We start from the raw sequence: 19,288 nt of genomic DNA on the forward strand, positions 1-19,288 counted from the left end.
ATTCTCTGAAAGTAAAAGAACTTGTGTGCATTTTTCCTGCACCATATCATCATACTCTCGTGTCAATCATTCAAGCCAGGGTTGCCAGGTTTTCACAACAAAACATGGCCAATTGATACTCAAAACTAGCACAATCTCTTTCGAGTAGGCTTCCCCGGTAAAATAGGCATTTCATGGGCTAAATATCACATTACTAGGGTCGCTTCAACCCGCGGCAACAATGTTAGACCAATTCCGCGGGAAACCCGCCCACAGGAAGTTCTTTGTTGTTGCTCAGTTTCTTGCGTCAGGTTTAAACAGTGATATTTTTAAACCTTTGCGCCCACAATGATAAAATACTGACATCAAATATTGCTATCATCTAGATTTAGCTGTAGTTTAGGAACAAAATTAAACACAAAAATAAGCTAAATGTTTTACATTTTGTAGGTCCCAATATATATACATTTAAGCACAATTTGAAAATTTACATTGTTACTTATTAAAACATTAGAAGAATATGTCATAATTTACATAACTAGGTGTGTGTATGTGTGTGTGTGTGTGTGTGTGTGTGTGTGTGTGTGTGTGTGTGACGTCTGATTCGCGAATGAATCGTTCTAAAATATTTGAAAGTGATTTCAAAATCACTCAGCTCACTTGGAATCACAAAATTGCAACAACAATTTTCACAAAAAAAACAAACAAAAAAAACACGTAATTTGGCGCACAGGAACTCATCTAAATACTTAAATATTTACATTTACATTTATTCATTTAGCAGACGCTTTTATCCAAAGCGACTTACAGATGAGGACAGTGGAAGCAATCAAAAAGAGCAATGTTATATAAGTGCTATAACAAGTCTAAGTTAGGTTAACACAGTTCACGTAGCATGGGCTTTTAAGTAATATAATAAATAAAAAGAAAACAGAATAAAAAATAGAGCAAGCTAGTGTTCGAGGTCTTTACACACACACACACACACACACAATTACATAATAAATTAAAAGAAAATACAATACAAAAAGAATAGAAAGGTATTTATATTTTTTTAAGAATATAATTAGAATAGTGAGTGTTAAAGTTAGAGGGTCAAATAAAGATGGAAGAGATGTGTTTTAAGCCGATTCTTGAAGATGGCTAAGGACTCAGCTGCTCGGATTGAGTTGGGGAGGTCATTCATAAATAAAAACAAAACACCCGACTATTTGAAAGGAAATACAAAAAAAAAAACAGTTTCACTGAAAGGAGCCGTCCAAACGAACCGATTCTGTACAATGAAGCGGACTCTTCAAGGTTTTTATGAATGGAGAGGAGGAGCGTCGTTCAGTTTGCAGTTCTCCATTGTGTCCTGTAGAGGGGGCGTCATCTTTCATCTTTCACTGCTGCTGCTGCTCCTCAGGACCGTCTGATCTTCACTCGCCTTCTCGTGTTATAAGCGTCTTAAAGCTCCCGGATGACGCCGAGCCGATCGTTTAATTTAATAGCGTAATATCCAAACAAACTAACCGGCCTTCGACGAGTTTCGACGGAGCACCGTGATGAATTTCTCCCTCCGTCATACAGGCGGGCGGACCGAAGCTCCGCTGGAGCACCATTAATGTATGTGTGTAAAAATATATATATATGTGGATCCAACCGAACCCGGAGCGGATCATGAACACGCCGCTGTGTCGCGTGCCGTGCTGAAGTGGCGGGCTGAAAACGGCGCGAGTCTCGCGCTGCTGCTGCGGCTAGCCTTACAGGCCTAAAAAAACGCTGACTCCAGTCTGATTTCTACAGTCTTCAACAGCCGTGTGAGCTTTAATCAGATTCTCCAGCGGGGAGAGCAGAGGATGGCCGGCCGCCTGAGCGCTGAGGAGGAGCAGGTATGAAATACCGTCACAATCCGGTGAACACCGAAGCAACGCGGCGACACCGTCCAGTTGATTAAAAAAAATTTGCAATGGTTTACCATGGTCAACTTTATTTCAGACTAACGTACCTAATTAACAGAGTTTTTATTATTATTATTGAGTGGGGTCAAATTATGCGTACGATTTTTATTAAAATGCAGACAAACATATGAAATAAAAATATTAAAAACATCAGCCAGGAAAAAAACTTAAAATTAATACCTGTCAGCGTAACCTAAATATTAATATTAAATGTAATATATGCTATATGTTATAAACCGCATTATACGTTTAACATTTTAAAACATTTTAATATTTTAACAAAATAAAAGTTTTTGTGCTTTCCTAAGCTCAAATGGTAGATAATGGTGCTCGCGACATCAGGATAATGGGTTCGAATCCCGGTCAAATTAACATGATAAACCGATACAAATTTATGCCTTCAGTGCAGTGTACGCTTCTTTGGATAAAAGTCTCTGCCAAATGCAAAAAAAAATTGACTTTATTTATTTTTATTTTACTTTATACTTTTTATTACACTTTATTTACATTTTTCTTAATTTACTTTTAGCTCTATTTTTTTATTTTAATAAGTAAAAAAAAAAGGACTGACCCAAATAATGACTACATTTCAGTCTGTTCCTCAAACAAAGCTCTATCACTTTAGAAGACTTGTAGTATGGTGCCATTTTTGTTTTATTTATAGCTGCAGTCATTTTCAAAATGTTTCTTTTTTTTTTTTTTAATTACCCGAAATTAATATTTGAGCAAGTGCATAACCAGACAGTGTTAAAACGATCACCTTACTTTAGCCCGATTTCACAACGTTTATGTTATAAAATTGTTTTCTAATTTGAGTGGTACGGGTAGGTTTTCGCGGTAAATTCAAGCATGCTGCTGCATCATAACGCCACGTCTGTAATCATAAATAAGTTGTTCTGGCTACTAAACTATCACATGTTAGGATCCTCCAGCTGGCGGATCGTTTATAGCCTTTTTTTCACAGCAGCTAGAATTAAATGTATCAGTTTGATGGCGGATTTTGTGTTTATGAAATGCATGTGAATTAAATTAAAATAAATTCAGGTTTTAAATGGGCCTCTGATTACAGATAGCCTGGGATTACACAGGTCATATACTCCAAGACGTAGGCTAGAATATGTGATTGCGAAGTACATATCCACACCGGTGCGGTTACTGACTGCCACTGTTACACACATACTCCTCAAAACATTAGATTCGTCTGTGCCGGAGCACAACCACGCAAAGGAAGATAATTCTGTACACCGCTGCAATTGCAGGCTTTCAAACAGAGATGGCGACAAAGAGGCAAAACTTAAGGGCTGCAGCTATAAGTTATATTAAAATACGTGAATTATATTGAAAACACTGACCAAGATATTCTTTAAAAATTCACCTTTTGTTTTACTTAAAAGAAAACCAGGTGTGTTTGGGTTAACATCATAGTGTGTTAGGGGTGTGTGCCATATCATACCATCCACGATAATACCGGTATACATTTTTAAATGATAAAAAAGTGTCATATTACGATATCAGTACAGTCTGCAAGCAGAGAGCCACGTCTACAGCCCTTAAAATGGTCACATATGCGACCTTTTGAAATGACAAATCGCAGTTTTAAACAAACAGAAAAGGATGTGAAAGAGCTCAATTCAGCACTGCAGTGTTCTGGTGTTCAGGGCGCACGCAGAGACGCGTCTCAACGTCTTCTTGCTTTTGTACCGACAACAAATACATACAAAATATGTCAAAATACCTGTCTTGGAAAGTGTGTTCGAAAAGTCTGTGCTTATGTCTTAAGTGAAAGTAAAGAGCTGGAAAAAAAATCGGATGTGTATCATTATAATGGATGCACTGTCTCTTAAAGTGACCGCTCCTAATTTACTAGCTCTGTTGTCAGTGTCTTTAATGTATGAAAATGAAAGTAAATCACTCACTGCTCTTGATTGAATTACTTTGTAGTTTTAACAAGAATTGATCCACATTCAAACAATAAATCTGATATAATAATGATTATATTATTTTACTGGTGGGTGCAGGACACTAGTCCATTTAAGTGAGTATAGCAAAATACAGCGAACTGTGAAATATTATACCAAAAATTCCTCTACTGTAGACTACCAGTAAAATTTATAAATATATATATATATATATATATATTAAATTAGGGACCTGACCATGTTTCGCTTAAGTGTTTTTTACTTTAATTGCTACTGCAACCTTTTCACACCACAGACTGAACTGAAAATTAAGCATTAATTGGTAATTGTTCAACAGAGTATGGATAGTTGTGTAAATATTGTCATACTGACAGTTATCTGAAGTTTTGGTTGATTCCATTACGGTACATATTTTTCTATCAAAGTTATCTATCAAGAGGAATTTGTTCTGACACAGTTTGACTCTTGAGTTCTTGTCATTTTATTACCAATTTCTAAACTATAACAAATAATAATAAAACCTCCACAGGAACCCCGCAAACTCCAGCTACGGCCCTGTCCCACGATCGGTCTGCTTCAAGTCGAACACACTGCTGATGCCGCCACTTTATGACAATAGATTTACACTTCACATTAGGTATTCTGTCATCGATGACAGTAGCTCATAGGAAAAGGATTGAGAATGCCCTTCATTTTGTTTGCACTAATAAATACTGCTGCCTATGATTTTATTTTTTTCTTCTATATCGCCATAAATACCGTTATCACAAATAGTCTTCAAATATCGTTATATAATTTTGAGGCCATATTGGCAACCCCTAGAGTAAATCACCGTATCGAAATATTCCTTGAACCTAAACCGAAAACACTCAAAAATGCCTTTAAGATTTAATCGCACGAATGCTTGTTTCAAACCTGTGTTTATGAAGCAGTGTGGTGGGAAAAACAGTTTTGTACTATACACAGGAAATGGTCATTATATAAGTCTGCTTTTTATTTATAGTTCACTTTCAGAATGCGTGTGTAGTTTAAAGTCGTGCAAATCTTTGAATGGTTTTGTTTTTACTAAAATGTAATGAATGACTCATTAAGTCTCAGTAACCTGTTTTAATAAGCGGGGAAAGTGTTGATTTCTTAAACAAGGCCTCTCTGTGTCCTCCGTCCTGCTGTGAAATCTCATTTAAATAAACCCCCAGTCGTCCGTCCGTCCATTCATTCATTCATCCATCCGCCGGTCAGCAGTCAGTGTCTTATCGCCGGTCTCTGCATCTGCTAATGCTCAGGAATCCCAGCTGAGTGAGTGAATGACACTCCGGGGTCTTGCCTCCGAGGTCTTATGGGGGCTGCTGGATCCTGCTGGACAAATGTGAGCGAGTGATTAGATGTGGGACAGGCTGTGTCTGGTGCTCCAAGGTCCTGAGGGACATGAGCTGCTAAAAGCATTTCCACTGGAGGAGCTCATGCAGGGAATGCAGAAGCAGAGAGAAAGAGGAGATGTGGGTTCAGTTCATGACGTGGTTTTCTTCCTGTTAAGAGATGACTGATGCCAAAGTAGAGAGGAGTGGTGACGGTTTAAAAAATAACCATGGTTTTACTATAGTAAAAGTCATGTAACCATGTTTTTGGGAAATTGATTGCCATTTGTATAACCACAATTTCAATAGAGATTCCATGGTAAAAACCATGGAAGAGTGTCAAAACCATGGTTAATTTGTGGTTCTCGTTGTTTTGCTCTAATAACCATGTTTTTTGGTTTTATTTGTATTTATGTATTTAATGTTTTATTTGTTACGGACAGATACAATAAACATAGATGAAAATGAAACAACAGTCATCCCATGCATGTACCATAGTGCTTGTTGCCAAAGCTAATTTGCTACAATTACATAATAAATTTCATTTACAATAAACAAGTAGCACACAAATGTATAATAGAAGTAAACTAAACGTGACTACAGGTAGTAAAACCATGGTTAATCTTTTAAAGGATACCCTCACAAAATCAGGAAAAACTAAATATAAAAGTTGTGATTTTTTTTCTTAAGCCACCCCAAAATTATTATAATCGTAATAATAATGATTAATATTATTATTAAAAATATGGTGTATGTATATGCTTTTATGGGAATTAAAGTCTACAAATTATTTTTGTAAGATCTGTTTAAAAAATATATTTCTAGTACTGCCCTTAAAAGATGATTTTTCTTTTTGCTAGATATCAAAAGTCTTATTTAGTTTTTATATTATTTTTATTTATAAATATTTTATTAAATGGATCTTAATTTTTTCATCTAATTACTGCCCATAAAAAAATATATATAGATTTGATGATGATGAACATGGATCACTTTTTATAAAAATGTCTTATTTTAAAATAGACATTGATATCACAAATATAATATTTATTTATTTGATATCTTCACATATATTCTATAAGACAAAATATATACACAAGTTACCTTCTTTAAAAGTTTACACACCCCATCAAACATGTTTGCAGTCGGTTGTGATGCTTGAATGAGTTCCTTAATTGTCTTGAGGTGCAAATCTGAATCTCAATGTCAGTGAGACATCAAGGTAAAGACCTCAAATGTGTAGTGAAACCAAAGAAAGACATTTTTATATGCATGATATTCAGAGTTCGTAGACAGGCCATGAGCAAAAACTTTTTTAGGAGATTAATCCGAGGCCTGTGGAACAGCACAGTTCACCGCGGTGAATTCTGCAGAGTTCAGGCCTGTCTGGCATGATATGCTGCTTATCTGTCCTTTTAAGGATACAGCGTTGTGCAAGCGGTGGACTGGAACCTCTGGAGAGAGAACAAGCTTATTTTTTGTATTATTTTTGGCTTTCAGGGCAAATGAATGGTGCAGCTTTATTTGCACAGATTGAAGAATAGTTTCAGGAGTGAAGACGCTGGTGCCATGTGAGGCATTTCTTTTGAGATACTGCAGTCGAGTGGAGGCGTAGTCTCCCAGAATGCATTGCAAGCATATGAAAATCAGTTCTGAGACAACCTGAAGTTGCTGTCATGTGATTTTTGCATCGGTTTTCTTCTGTAGAGAATGCAGTTTCGCTTGATTTCGTCACTGTGTTTGATATGAGACGAGCAAAGTCTGATGGAAATGCCTCTCGGTTCTCCATCTGGATCTTCTGTGCTTTTCAGATCCTAACATCATTCAGTTTTTTTTCCATGTCTCCTACCTCGCTCTCTTATGATCTTGTTTGTATGTGAGTGTTTATAGTTCTCAGGAAATGGCTGGAACACAGTATTTTGGCTGTAAATCTTTCGTAAATCCCGGATGTAAACCTCCTCGAAGCCGCCTGACAGACACGCACTAGTGCAGGTCTCTGCGTCTCAGACTATGAACTTACCGCGGCACAAAATCTACCCACATTCTGGTGGCAGATGTTGATTTTGCATGTTGGGGAAAAAACATTTGACCAATATGTCCCATAGTAATGCCAGACTTAACATTGATCTCTTTCTTTCTCAGGCCACAAAGCAGTTTTTGGAGGAAATCAACAAATGGACGTCCCAACATGGTGTCTCGCCGTTGTCCTGGGACGTGGCGGTGAAGTTTCTGATGGCCCGCAAGTTTGATGTTTTGCGAGCAATTGAGCTTTTTCACAGCTACAGAGTGAGTGTGTGTCTGACAGCTTTAAAAAAATATATTCTATCTTTAAAAAGGATAGAATATTTTTAAGAGGGAAAAAATATTCTATCTTTAAAAAGAAATATCCAAAAAGGAAAAAAACTATTTATTATTATTTTTTATTAACAGGGTTGAAATTTCAGGTACATTTTTAATTGAATAATAATTTTTTTATGTTTATTTTTAATGACAATGAATATATAAAAGTGGCATTAGAGGTCATTTATAATCCAATAACATATCCATATGGCATTTATTTATTAGTTTTTTATGATTAATCCACACTAAATTACCTTGTTTAAATTGACAGCCCTATTCATAGGGGTTAATTTTTTTCAATTATGATTATTAATTTAAAAGCAATTTAAGTTTACAGGGACACAGACACTTGTATATAAGGTGAAACTGAACTTAAAATGAGCAGGTTTTGTTTCAGATGTATTTTCAGAATGAAATGAGTCAGTAAATCTGGTTTGGGTCTAATGTTGTTTGTCTGTGTGTCTGGGTTGGACTGTAGTTTCTGTGTGGCGTCTGGGAGGTTTTCAGGTCTGTGTGCAGCAGATCGAAGCTTTCGTTCTTCAGAACTCTGTGTTTTTGGGTTCAGTTGAGGACGTGATCAGAACATAAGCTGACTTCTGTGTTCACAGAAACAAGCACTATTAATCTTGACATCAGTAATCCAGACACGAGGAGTGAAAATCAGCCCAGACCCGCCAGAAGAATGATGCTGACTTATTCTCTCTCTCTCTCTCTCTCTCTCTCTCTCTCTCTCTCTCTCTTTTTAGTATTTCAATATAAGGTTAATGTAGTTTATTTGCTTGACAATTTTTTTTTTATTGGGATTGCCAAAGTGTTTGGCTATGTACAATAGTGTAAAGAGCAAAAGTAAGTTATTTAACATTAAATAATAATGGTGCAAATTGAATGTTAGCAATACAAAATGAAATGCATGGTGATTCAAACTTAGAAATATATTTTTATTTAATGTATGATGGGAGTAAAAAGAAAGTCATAATGTAATTGAAAAAAGAGATTTGCAAAAATGGAAACTTCTATAAAAACTGTACATTTCGGTTTTTACTCTTATTTACTAAATACTTAATAGAAATTGCTCTATAAAATGTATATTTACTTTCACTTTTGTGGCCATTAAGTGGCAATTATTTTCATTTTCTTATGTTTGTATTTTATTTTTATTTATTCATTTATATAAGTACTGATATTCATTCATATTATTAATTATTTTATAAAAAAAAATTTTATTTCAATTAATTACATTTCTGGTTTTCTTTATTCTTGTTTTTTCTTTTGTGTGTACGTGGAATGAATGAAAGTATTCAAATAAATTATATAAATTAAAATGGAATGAAAAATAAAAAAGGTAATATTTAGTAGACAAGTTGTTAATAAAGGGTGATGTGGTTGTTCTACAGGAGACCCGTCTTAGGGAGGGCATCGTCAAACTGCAGCCTCACGAGGAGCCGTTACGCTCGGAGCTGCTGAGTGGGAAGTTCACTGTGTTGGTAAGTTCATTTCATATCAGGGCTGTGTCTTCGTAAGGGATCTTTATGTTCTTTAAATCTGGGAAATGAGGTTACCGGTTCACAAATGAAAAAAAAATGCTGTGCTAAGTTTCATTTCCACTTCGATAATTTCAGCTGTAGAGTCACTGATGCAGTTTCACTTCACACATTTCAGTCCTGTTATTATAACCAGGTCAACAAAGAATCTGCTAAATTAATTCTAGCTTATTTTGCCTTGTACTGCTCTCCTATTGGTTAAAACGGGTCTGCAATCTGACATCTGATTGGGCAAAGTTCATCCGATTCTTCATTGATCCTCCTCATCTTCATGTCTCCTCTCCTCACATCCTGCCGTCTGTATTTATAACCAAGAGAGATGCACATAAGTCCTGTGTATCCCATGAGTCATCAGATTATTGAAATATGTTATTGACATAAATATTTAATAAATGCTAAAGCCGTATGCTTGCACATACGGAAATGGGTCAGCTGAAAGCGAATCAACCAGATTTATTGTCTTATTGAATGGCAGAGATAAATATAATGTTTCTTTACTGATGGGATGTGTTGGAGTGAGTCATCATTCAGAATCAGTGAGACTCGCTCTGTACTGCCCCCGTGTGTTCAGTTAAAACAACTACAGGACATTTGGAAAAGCACTACTGTCCTGACATTTTATTTTATTGATATTCATTCAGTTTATTTTTTATTTTATAATTATTTTATTTTTATTTAGAATGTGCACAAGTTGGATTAAAAATGTAATACTACTGTATGTATTTGGAAGAGCATATTACTGTACTGTTATTTATTTGTTCATTTATTGACTGGGTGATAGTTATTTAGATATTAGTTTTATTTTATCATTATCATTTTTTTTTAATTATTCAACATTTTCACAAAATTGGATTAAAAAAATTTAAACCACCATATTTATTTGGAAGAGCTTATTACTGTATGTTTGGATATTTATTTTTTATTATTTTATCATTTATTTTATCTCTTCAGAATTTGTACAAAGTGGAAAAACAGAGGGTAAAACTACTGTATTTGAAAGAGTATACTACTGTATTTTTGGATATTGATTTATGTAGTTATTTATTAATTTATTCATGCATTCTATTATTTTTAATTCATTCGTTAAAAGTTTAAAACTACTGTAATTATTTCTGAAATGCCTCTGATTTCCATTCTGAATTAATTAATTAAACATGCAATCAAGTGAGGTTGTGTGAGCATTTGAGACGACTAAACGTGTAAACATTAAAACATGACTGTTCTTTTTTTGAGATTGAGATTATTTTACACTGTTCTGGTATCAGGGTGTCCGGGACCCTTCTGGTGCATCCATTGCCCTCTACACGGCCAAACTGCACCATCCCAGCAAAACGGGAAACCATGTGGTTCTTCAGGCCCTGTTCTACCTACTGGACCGAGCTGTGGAGAGGTAACCAATATACACTACCTTTCTAAAGTCTGGGGTCATCATTTGTTTTTTATTCGTCAAAGAAAAAATAAATAAATCATGGTTTCCTCAAAAATATAAAGCAGTACAACTGTTTTCAGGATTGATAATAAATGTTTATTGTGCAGCAAATCAGTCTATAAGAATGATTTCTGGATCATGTGACACTGAAGAATGGAGGAATGATTGTGAAAAATATTCAGTTTTGCATCACAGGAATAAATTACCTTGTAAATAAATAGTAAAATAGACGTTAGACGTTGTTTTAAATTGTAAAATTTTCACTATTACTGTTTTTACTGTATCTTTGATCAAATAAATGCAGCATTTTCAGAAGAGACTTTTCATGAACATAAAAAATCTTAATTATTCCAAACGTTTGATGTTGTGTGAAACCAGAGTTTTTAACATCAGAAAATGGCTTATTATCATCATTTGCAACTTGTGTAATTCTGTCTTTGTTTCCTGTAGTTTTGAGACTCAGAGAAATGGACTGGTTTTCATTTATGACATGGCTGGATCCAACTACACTAACTTTGAACTGGACCTCAGCAAAAAGATCCTCAATTTGCTGAAGGTGAGTTTTTGTGTTTTATTTGTCTGTGGTTTTCCTGTTTTGATGGTGGCCGCCTATTCATGTTCAAAAGTATGAGCAGAGCTGAGTTATCGGAGTGTGCTTGAGAGATTTTTGTGCAGACATACAGCTTTTTTGGGAGGTTTAGATGTCCGAATAAATCAGAAAAATCTGTTTTCTGTCCTTCTGCAGGGTGCGTTCCCAGCACGGCTGAAGAAAGTGCTCATCGTTGGAGCTCCTGTGTGGTTCAGGGTCCCTTATAACCTTTTAAGCCTGTTACTGAAGGAGAAGCTCAGAGAACGGGTTGGTACACACGTTTATACGGCAATAGCTGGTTTAAATCAACTTCACTTTAGAAGGCCTTTATTTACCCCTCCAGAGCCATGTAGAGTACTTTTTATGATCTGTGGATGCACTTCTTTGGGCTTCAAAGTCTCGACCACCATTCACTGTCATTATAAAGCTTGAAAGAGCCTAGAGATTTTCAATATAACTCTGAATGCATTCGTCTAAATGAAGAAAGTCATACACACCTAGGATGGCTTGAGGATGAGCAAATCCCGGGATAATTTTCATGTATTAGTGAACTATCCCTTTAAAGTTAGTCAATCATCCCCTAGCAGCCTAACCAGGGTGTTATTTTCATTTTAAGCGCACCCTGTTGTCTCTCGTCTACGTGCTTAACCCACTTTTCGCCTCTTTTGTGGCATTTTGTGACCGCGTTGTCAGTCATTTTTTGTAAACAACCTGCTCTCAGGTTCAGATGGTGAAGATGGCCGACCTGCGAGAACATCTGCCCAGAGACTGTTTACCTGAGCACCTGGGCGGCTGTTTGCCTCTGGACGTGCACAGCTGGAACATGCAGCTGCTGTCCGAGCAGAACGGGCGCGTGGACCCCGTGGATGAGCTGGTGGGGATCCCGCTGGAGAACACGTCCATACACATCCCTGGACCTGAGGTCATGAGTCTGGCTGAGCTCATGGCCCACCTGAACCGGACCCAGCGCAGCGGGATCTACCTGGAGTACGAGGAGCTTCGCAGAGAGCAGCCACCTGGAACCTTCACCTGTGCGCTGTGAGTGTGGACACCTACCGACTTCACCCTCTGTAATGTGCCGTATTTTAGAGTCAAATAGACTTTGATTTCATGTTGTCATTGAACTTGTGCAGGGCTGCTCACAACCAGGAGAGGAATCGCTATGGTGATGTGCTGTGTCTGGATCAGACTCGTGTGCGACTCAAACCAAGGAGAAATGAGGTTTGTGCCATCTGAAGTCATTCGGTTTAGGCCCTCTTTAAAGTGATGCATGCTCCCATTCAAAAACTGAGGGTGGTAAGGTTTTGAAATGTTTTTGAAAGATCAAGCTCAACAAGGCTGCATTTAATTAATCAGAAATATAGCAAAAGCAATAATATTGTGAAAAATTATTACAATTTAAAAGAACTGTTTATATATATAGTAAAATGTAGTTTTATTTCAGTGATCAAAGCTGAATTTTGAGCATCATTTCTCCAGTCTTCAGTGCCTAACGATCCTTCAGAAATCATTTTAATATTCTGATCTGCTGCTTCCTATTTCTGTAGAAACTATGATGCATGTTTTCAAGCTTCTTTGATAAACAGAAAGCATGAACAGCATTTGTAACATAAAAGTATTTCTGTCACTTCAGATCAATTTAATGCATCCTTGCTGATTAAAAATATTCATTTCTAAACTTACTGACCCTAAGTTTTAAAAATTTCTGATTGGACACTGATCTTGTTTTCTTTCCACAGAGATCAGACTACATAAATGCCAGCTTCATGGATGGATACAAACAGAAAAATGCATATATTGGGACCCAGGGTAAAAAAATCACCGTATTTCACCCGTCATATTTAGGTTTTTGACTCTTAACCTGCACTGGAACCGATGCATGTGTTGTTTCTTAACAGGTCCATTGGAAAAAACCTACGGTGATTTCTGGAGAATGGTTTGGGAGCAAAGTGTGCTTGTCATAGTCATGACAACAAGGTGAGATGTCACAAAGAGCCTAGTTAACAAATATAGATGAAATGATGTGTAAATTACTATTTTCTTTTTTTACTATTACCAGGAAGTCTGGTCCAGATTGGCACTCATTTAGGCCAAAATCCACCCACTTAGGGTGGTTGACCGCTATTCTGTCTTCTTATGTGAAGGTTCACATAAATCACATTTAACCAGAGAGCAAAATATAAAGTACAGTTGTACTCATGAGTTCACATCTGCTTGCTATTAAATGTTTCAAAACTCTTGACCATCTTTTAGAGATTCTGAGGCACAAATTTGGGCAGTTCCACTAACTAATTTGTCCATTAGAATTTCTCATTGTAGCAGCCTGGGAACATAAATACAACTTTGTTTCCTATTGGGCTGATAAATGAACCCTGACTCCTTGAAATGTATAGAAGTCAGCCAATCAGATTTGAGCCACTTGTTAAAAAGTTGTTCTGTAGAGCCGATCTGTTCTGAGTTCAGATTAGAGCTGTGCCATATGGATGTGCTGTCACAGTAGATTACAAAGATCTGTGTGTGAATGTATGTGCGCAGGACGGATGAGGGGGGCCGGAGGAAGTGTGGACAGTACTGGCCCAAGGAAGAGGGTGGTCAGGAGGTGTACGGGCACATCGCTGTGGTCAATCACAGAGTGGACAAACATGCACATTACAACCAAACCACACTTGAGCTGCACAACACTGAGGTACCACACATACACCAGTTTTTATATTTTAATGTTTTCAATAAAAACGTCGTCTGTATTTTCATGAGTTCATATATGACTTTTATGATTTCCATCCAGTATTATTGCTGGGTGATATTACAAAAAAATTATATTATATATGGTATTTGAGCTATGCCTTGATGTATTTGCTCTGAATTGGCTTAAAAGCACTTTTAAGCAGAATTTCAACCCAATACCTATTTTTGCATAATGGTTTCAAAATATAAACTATAATAAATATCTAGTACATAACTTCATGTTACTTTTTTCCCACCGTTTTTTATTAAATTAAACTTTTAAATATTTTTTATATATACAGTCTTGTTCAAAATAATAGCAGTACAATGTGACTAACCAGAATAATCAAGGTTTTTAGTATATTTTTTATTGCTACGTGGCAAACAAGTTACCAGTAGGTTCAGTAGATTGTCAGAAAACAAACAAGACCCAGCATTCATGATATGCACGCTCTTAAGGCTGTGCAATTGGGCAATTAGTTGAAAGGGGTGTGTTCAAAAAAATAGCAGTGTCTACCTTTGACTGTACAAACTCAAAACTATTTTGTACAAACTTTTTTTTTTCTGGGATTTAGCAATCCTGTGAATCACTAAACTAATATTTAGTTGTATGACCACAGTTTTTTAAAACTGCTTGACATCTGTGTGGCATGGAGTCAACCAACTTGTGGCACCTCTCAGCTGTTATTCCACTCCATGATTCTTTAACAACATTCCACAATTCATTCACATTTCTTGGTTTTGCTTCAGAAACAGCATTTTTGATATCACCCCACAAGTTCTCAATTGGATTAAGGTCTGGAGATTGGGCTGGCCACTCCATAACATTAATTTTGTTGGTTTGGAACCAAGACTTTGCCCGTTTACTAGTGTGTTTTGGGTCATTGTCTTGTTGAAACAACCATTTCAAGGGCATGTCCTCTTCAGCATAGGGCAACATGACCTCTTCAAGTATTTTAACATATGCAAACTGATCCATGATCCCTGGTATGCGATAAATAGGCCCAACACCATAGTAGGAGAAACATGCCCATATCATGATGCTTGCACCTCCATGCTTCACTGTCTTCACTGTGTACTGTGGCTTGAATTCAGAGTTTGGGGGTCGTCTCACAAACTACCTGTGGCCCTTGGACCCAAAAAGAACAATTTTACTCTCATCAGTCCACAAAATGTTCCTCCATTTCTCTTTAGGCCAGTTGATGTGTTCTTTGGCAAATTGTAACCTCTTCTGCACATGCCTTTTTTTTAACAGAGGGACTTTGCGGGGGATTCTTGAAAATAGATTAGCTTCACACAGACGTCTTCTAACTGTCACAGTACTTACAGGTAACTCCAGACTGTCTTTGATCATCCTGGAGGTGATCATTGGCTGAGCCTTTGCCATTCTGGTTATTCTTCTATCCATTTTGATGGTTGTCTTCCGTTTTCTTCCACGTCTCTCTGGTTTTGCTCTCTATTTTAAGGCATTGGAGATCATTTTAGCTGAACAGCCTATCATTTTTTGCACCTCTTTATAGGTTTTCCCCTCTCTAATCAACTTTTTAATCAAAGTACGCTGTTCTTCTGAACAATGTCTTGAACGACCCATTTTCCTCAGCTTTCAAATGCATGTTCAACAAGTGTTGGCTTCATCCTTAAATAGGGGCCACCTGATTCACACCTGTTTCTTCACAAAATTGATGACCTCAGTGGTTGAATGCCACACTGCTATTTTTTTGAACACACCCCTTTCAACTAATTCAACTAATTGCCCAATTGCACAGCCTTAAGAGCGTGCATATCATGAATGCTGGGTCTCATTTGTTTTCTGAGAATCTACTGAACCTACTGGTAACTTGTTTGCCACGTAGCAATAAAAAAATATACGAAAAACCTTGATTATTCTGGTTAGTCACATTGTACTGCTATTATTTTGAACAATACTGTATATATATATATATATATTTAAATGCATATGCACCAATATAGTAATAAATGGCAATAGAATAAAATAATTAAGAATTTAAAAAATACAAATTTAATAATTTGTCTTTTAAAATATAATTTTATTCTTCTGATGCAAAGCTGAATTTTCAGCATCATTACTCCAGTCTTCATTGTCACATGATCTTTCAGAAATCATTCTAATATGCTGATTTGCATATACTAATATAAATTTCTTATTTATCATAATGTTTTTTGTAGAAACGGTGATACTTTCATGATTCTTTGACAAACAGAATGTTCCAAATAACTTTACTATCACTTTTGATCAATTTAATGCATTCTTGCTGAATAGAAGTTTTTTTTTTTTATCTTTTAAATGGTAGTGTACATATAAACTAATAAATGAATAATCTTTGGGTATCTTTAAAAAATGCATTTGATAGGCAGTGTTCACAATTTTCAGCTGTATGTCTGCAGCAAAATTATGCATTTTGTGATTTATTTTATGAATCAGCCAAAAAGACAAGCGACAGAAAGAGGTGTTATCTGTGTTACACAATACACAGCCGTTTTATGTCATCACATTCAATTCAGACTGCCAAATCAGAACTAAAATATAGCTTCTATTGCTGTGGCACTGAAGACTGAGGTTCTATGTATCTGATTTGAAGAAAAGTAATGTGGAACTTTGTCTGACCCTTTTTTTTTGTTGTTGTGGTTGTTTTTTTTTTCCAGACATTCGAACAGAGACAGGTGACTCATTTTCAGTTCCTTAGCTGGCCTGATTACGGGGTCCCATCCTCCGCACTGTCTCTGATTGACTTCCTGGGTGCTGTGAAACACCAGCAGCAGTGGGCGGTCCAGGCTTTCGGCTCACAGTGGAGGGGTCATCCGCTCGGCCCGCCCATGGTGGTCCACTGCAGCGCTGGCATCGGCCGGACCGGTCAGTAAATAAATGCAAAATCTACATATTAATGAGCTGCTTAAAAGGTCCAGGCAAAAACGAAAATTCTGCCATCATTTCATAAATCTGTATGACTGACTTACTTCAGTGGAATATGAAAGATATTTTGAAGAATGGTGGTAACCAAATGGTTACCAAAATTTAATGGAAGTCAATTGGAGCCAAAATTATTTGGTTACCAACATTCTCCAAAATATCTTCTGTCATGTTCCACAGAAAAAAGTCAGTCATACAGGTTTAATAAATGAACATAAAGGGAGATATTTTGCTGAATGTTGGAATGTTTGTAACTTTTGGTTCCCATTGACTTCCATTGTATGGACAAAAAAGACAATGGGAGTCAGTGGGAACCAAAACAATTTGGTTACCAACAGTCTTCAAAATATCTTCCTTCAAGTTCCACTGAAGAAAGAAAGTCATAAAGTTTCTAACAACTCTAAGGTTAGAATTTTGGGTGGCCTGTCCCCTTAATGGCTTATCAGACTGACTTCCTCTGCCCTCAGGTACTTTTTGTGCGCTGGATATCTGCCTGTCCCAGCTGCAGGACGTCGGGACTCTTAACGTTTGCCAGACTGTTCGACGCATGAGAGCGCAGCGTGCCTTCAGCATCCAAACACCGGAGCAGTACTATTTCTGCCACACCGCCATCCTCGAGCATGCCCAGAGACAGGGCTTACTTTCAGCCAATCACTGAACAGCAGGGCTCTCTCATAGCCAATCAGAGATCGAAAAGGTCTAATCTCAACCAATCAGTAAGAGGCAAGGCCTCCTCGCATCCAATCATAAGAAAGTACTAAATCTTGATTGATCGGCAACTCTTAAACAGGATAATTCCCAATTAAAATCACTGGTTTTTAATTAATCTGTCATTATCAAAAGACAAGCAGCTTAAATAGTAACCATAACTGACTCCGTATGAAGAGGGTGTCTAAAAGTGTAGTATCTAGTGTTGTGCTGCATTTTGTGCAGTTTATTCTGTGAATTTTGTCCAAATTGGCGAAATTCATGTAATTCACATAAAGCTTCAAATCAGCCGCGCTCAAATGTGATCCAGGACAAACGAACGCGCCATCAGTCATTTGTGATCCTGAAGGTCTTTTATTTAATTACACATCTCAGACCAACTGTCCGTCCTCGTGTTTATGAGGGGTTTAATTTGCCCATAAACAAAGTCTTTATTTACTCACACTCGTGTCGTTTCAAATCCATTTTAATTGTTTTTCTGTGTAACAGCTGAATGTTATTCTGCACCTTTTGTGTTTCACAAAAGAAAGGAAGTCACACAGGTTTGAAATGACGTAACAGTGATTTTTTTTATTTTACTTTATTTTGGGATGCAGTCATTGCACACTAGAGATTTTTATATATTTGCTGGAATTGAATGCAGACTTATTATCTCAATTCTGCCTGTACTTTGAATGTCTATGTGGTTGTAGGCCATTTTTTCAATTTCTTCTGAAGATGATGATGGTTTAGACGGCCAGGAATAGTGAAAAGTCTCTTCCACATCAACTGGGTGGATCGGTAAATCTCTATATAGCAACAATTATTCAACTGATATATCCTTTATTTAGTCTGGTGTAAATAAGAGATGGCTAAATTGAGTCATTTACACTTGTAATAATTATGTCTGTTAATATTGTACTAATAACCTGTTTAAAAATATCCAAACTGACTGTAAAGTGCATTTAGAATCTTTTTATTTTGTTGTGGGTTGAAAGAGTCTTTGCTACTGAATTCATATTGAATTTCCTTGTAGTGAAGCATCTGTACACACTCCCAATGATTCCAGGATCTGCAGTCCTGCCTTGATGGGCACACAATGTGACCACTTGTATTTTTCTATTATACTCACACTTCATGTCTTTACTTATTACTCCCAAATATATATACGTAAATTATATTTTCTTTTATATCCAATTGTATCTTTTATTTCTCCTGTTTCTCATGTCAATGGAAAATCTAACCTGCAATGTCATGCTTGTGATTATCTGTGAGTTTGCAGCAGTTCTGTAAAGTGCTTTGCTCTGCAGTTAAAGATGTACGTTCCTCATGTACGTTTGGACTGAGTAAAATGTTATCTGAATTGACTACAGGTTTCAGCTGTCTTGGTGTCCATCTCGATCTCAAAACAAGAGCTGTTGAAACTGCAATATAATTTGAGCAAAACCAAATGTTTATTAAATGGACAAACTGTATTGACTGAGTGTTTTAATTGAAACTTTCACAACTAGATTAAAGGTCCTGTAGTGATTTCCAGTTCAAATAAGTAATAGTTATTTACTTAATGATTTTTTTATTTATTTTGGAAAGAATACAATGTTTTGCAAATGTGTGCATAACACTGAAGAATATATGTTCTATGGATTGTTTTTTTTTTTTCAACCACAGTATGAGTTTTTTTAAATGACGTTATTCATATTAATGCTGAACTTTATCTAGTATAATATGACTAGTGAAATACATACAACAATTAATGTTAGTAAATAGTACTGCAGGTTAATTTTACGTCCTACACCACACTAAAAGTAATCGTTTTCGTTTAAATAGCTGTTACAGACACTGATCAGTGGTTACAA

The 19,288-nt window shown here is 36.4% G+C and overlaps 1 protein-coding gene across 1 annotated transcript; it reads left to right on the forward strand.

Annotated features, from left to right (window-relative positions):
- Positions 1 to 1,360: 1,360 nt before the first annotated feature.
- LOC113079163 (tyrosine-protein phosphatase non-receptor type 9-like) lies at positions 1,361 to 18,800 on the forward strand. Its single transcript, XM_026251369.1, has 13 exons — positions 1,361 to 1,850; positions 7,336 to 7,479; positions 8,928 to 9,017; positions 10,340 to 10,464; positions 10,954 to 11,059; positions 11,249 to 11,359; positions 11,814 to 12,130; positions 12,226 to 12,313; positions 12,832 to 12,901; positions 12,991 to 13,069; positions 13,628 to 13,778; positions 16,481 to 16,688; positions 17,213 to 18,800. Exons 1-13 carry the CDS (start codon positions 1,818 to 1,820, stop codon positions 17,401 to 17,403), a joined length of 1,713 nt encoding a protein of 570 aa, XP_026107154.1. The 5' UTR covers positions 1,361 to 1,817; the 3' UTR covers positions 17,404 to 18,800.
- Positions 18,801 to 19,288: the final 488 nt, after the last annotated feature.

This window comes from Carassius auratus, unplaced genomic scaffold (assembly GCF_003368295.1).
Source record: "Carassius auratus strain Wakin unplaced genomic scaffold, ASM336829v1 scaf_tig00027245, whole genome shotgun sequence".
In the NCBI taxonomy this organism is placed as follows: domain Eukaryota; kingdom Metazoa; phylum Chordata; class Actinopteri; order Cypriniformes; family Cyprinidae; genus Carassius; species Carassius auratus.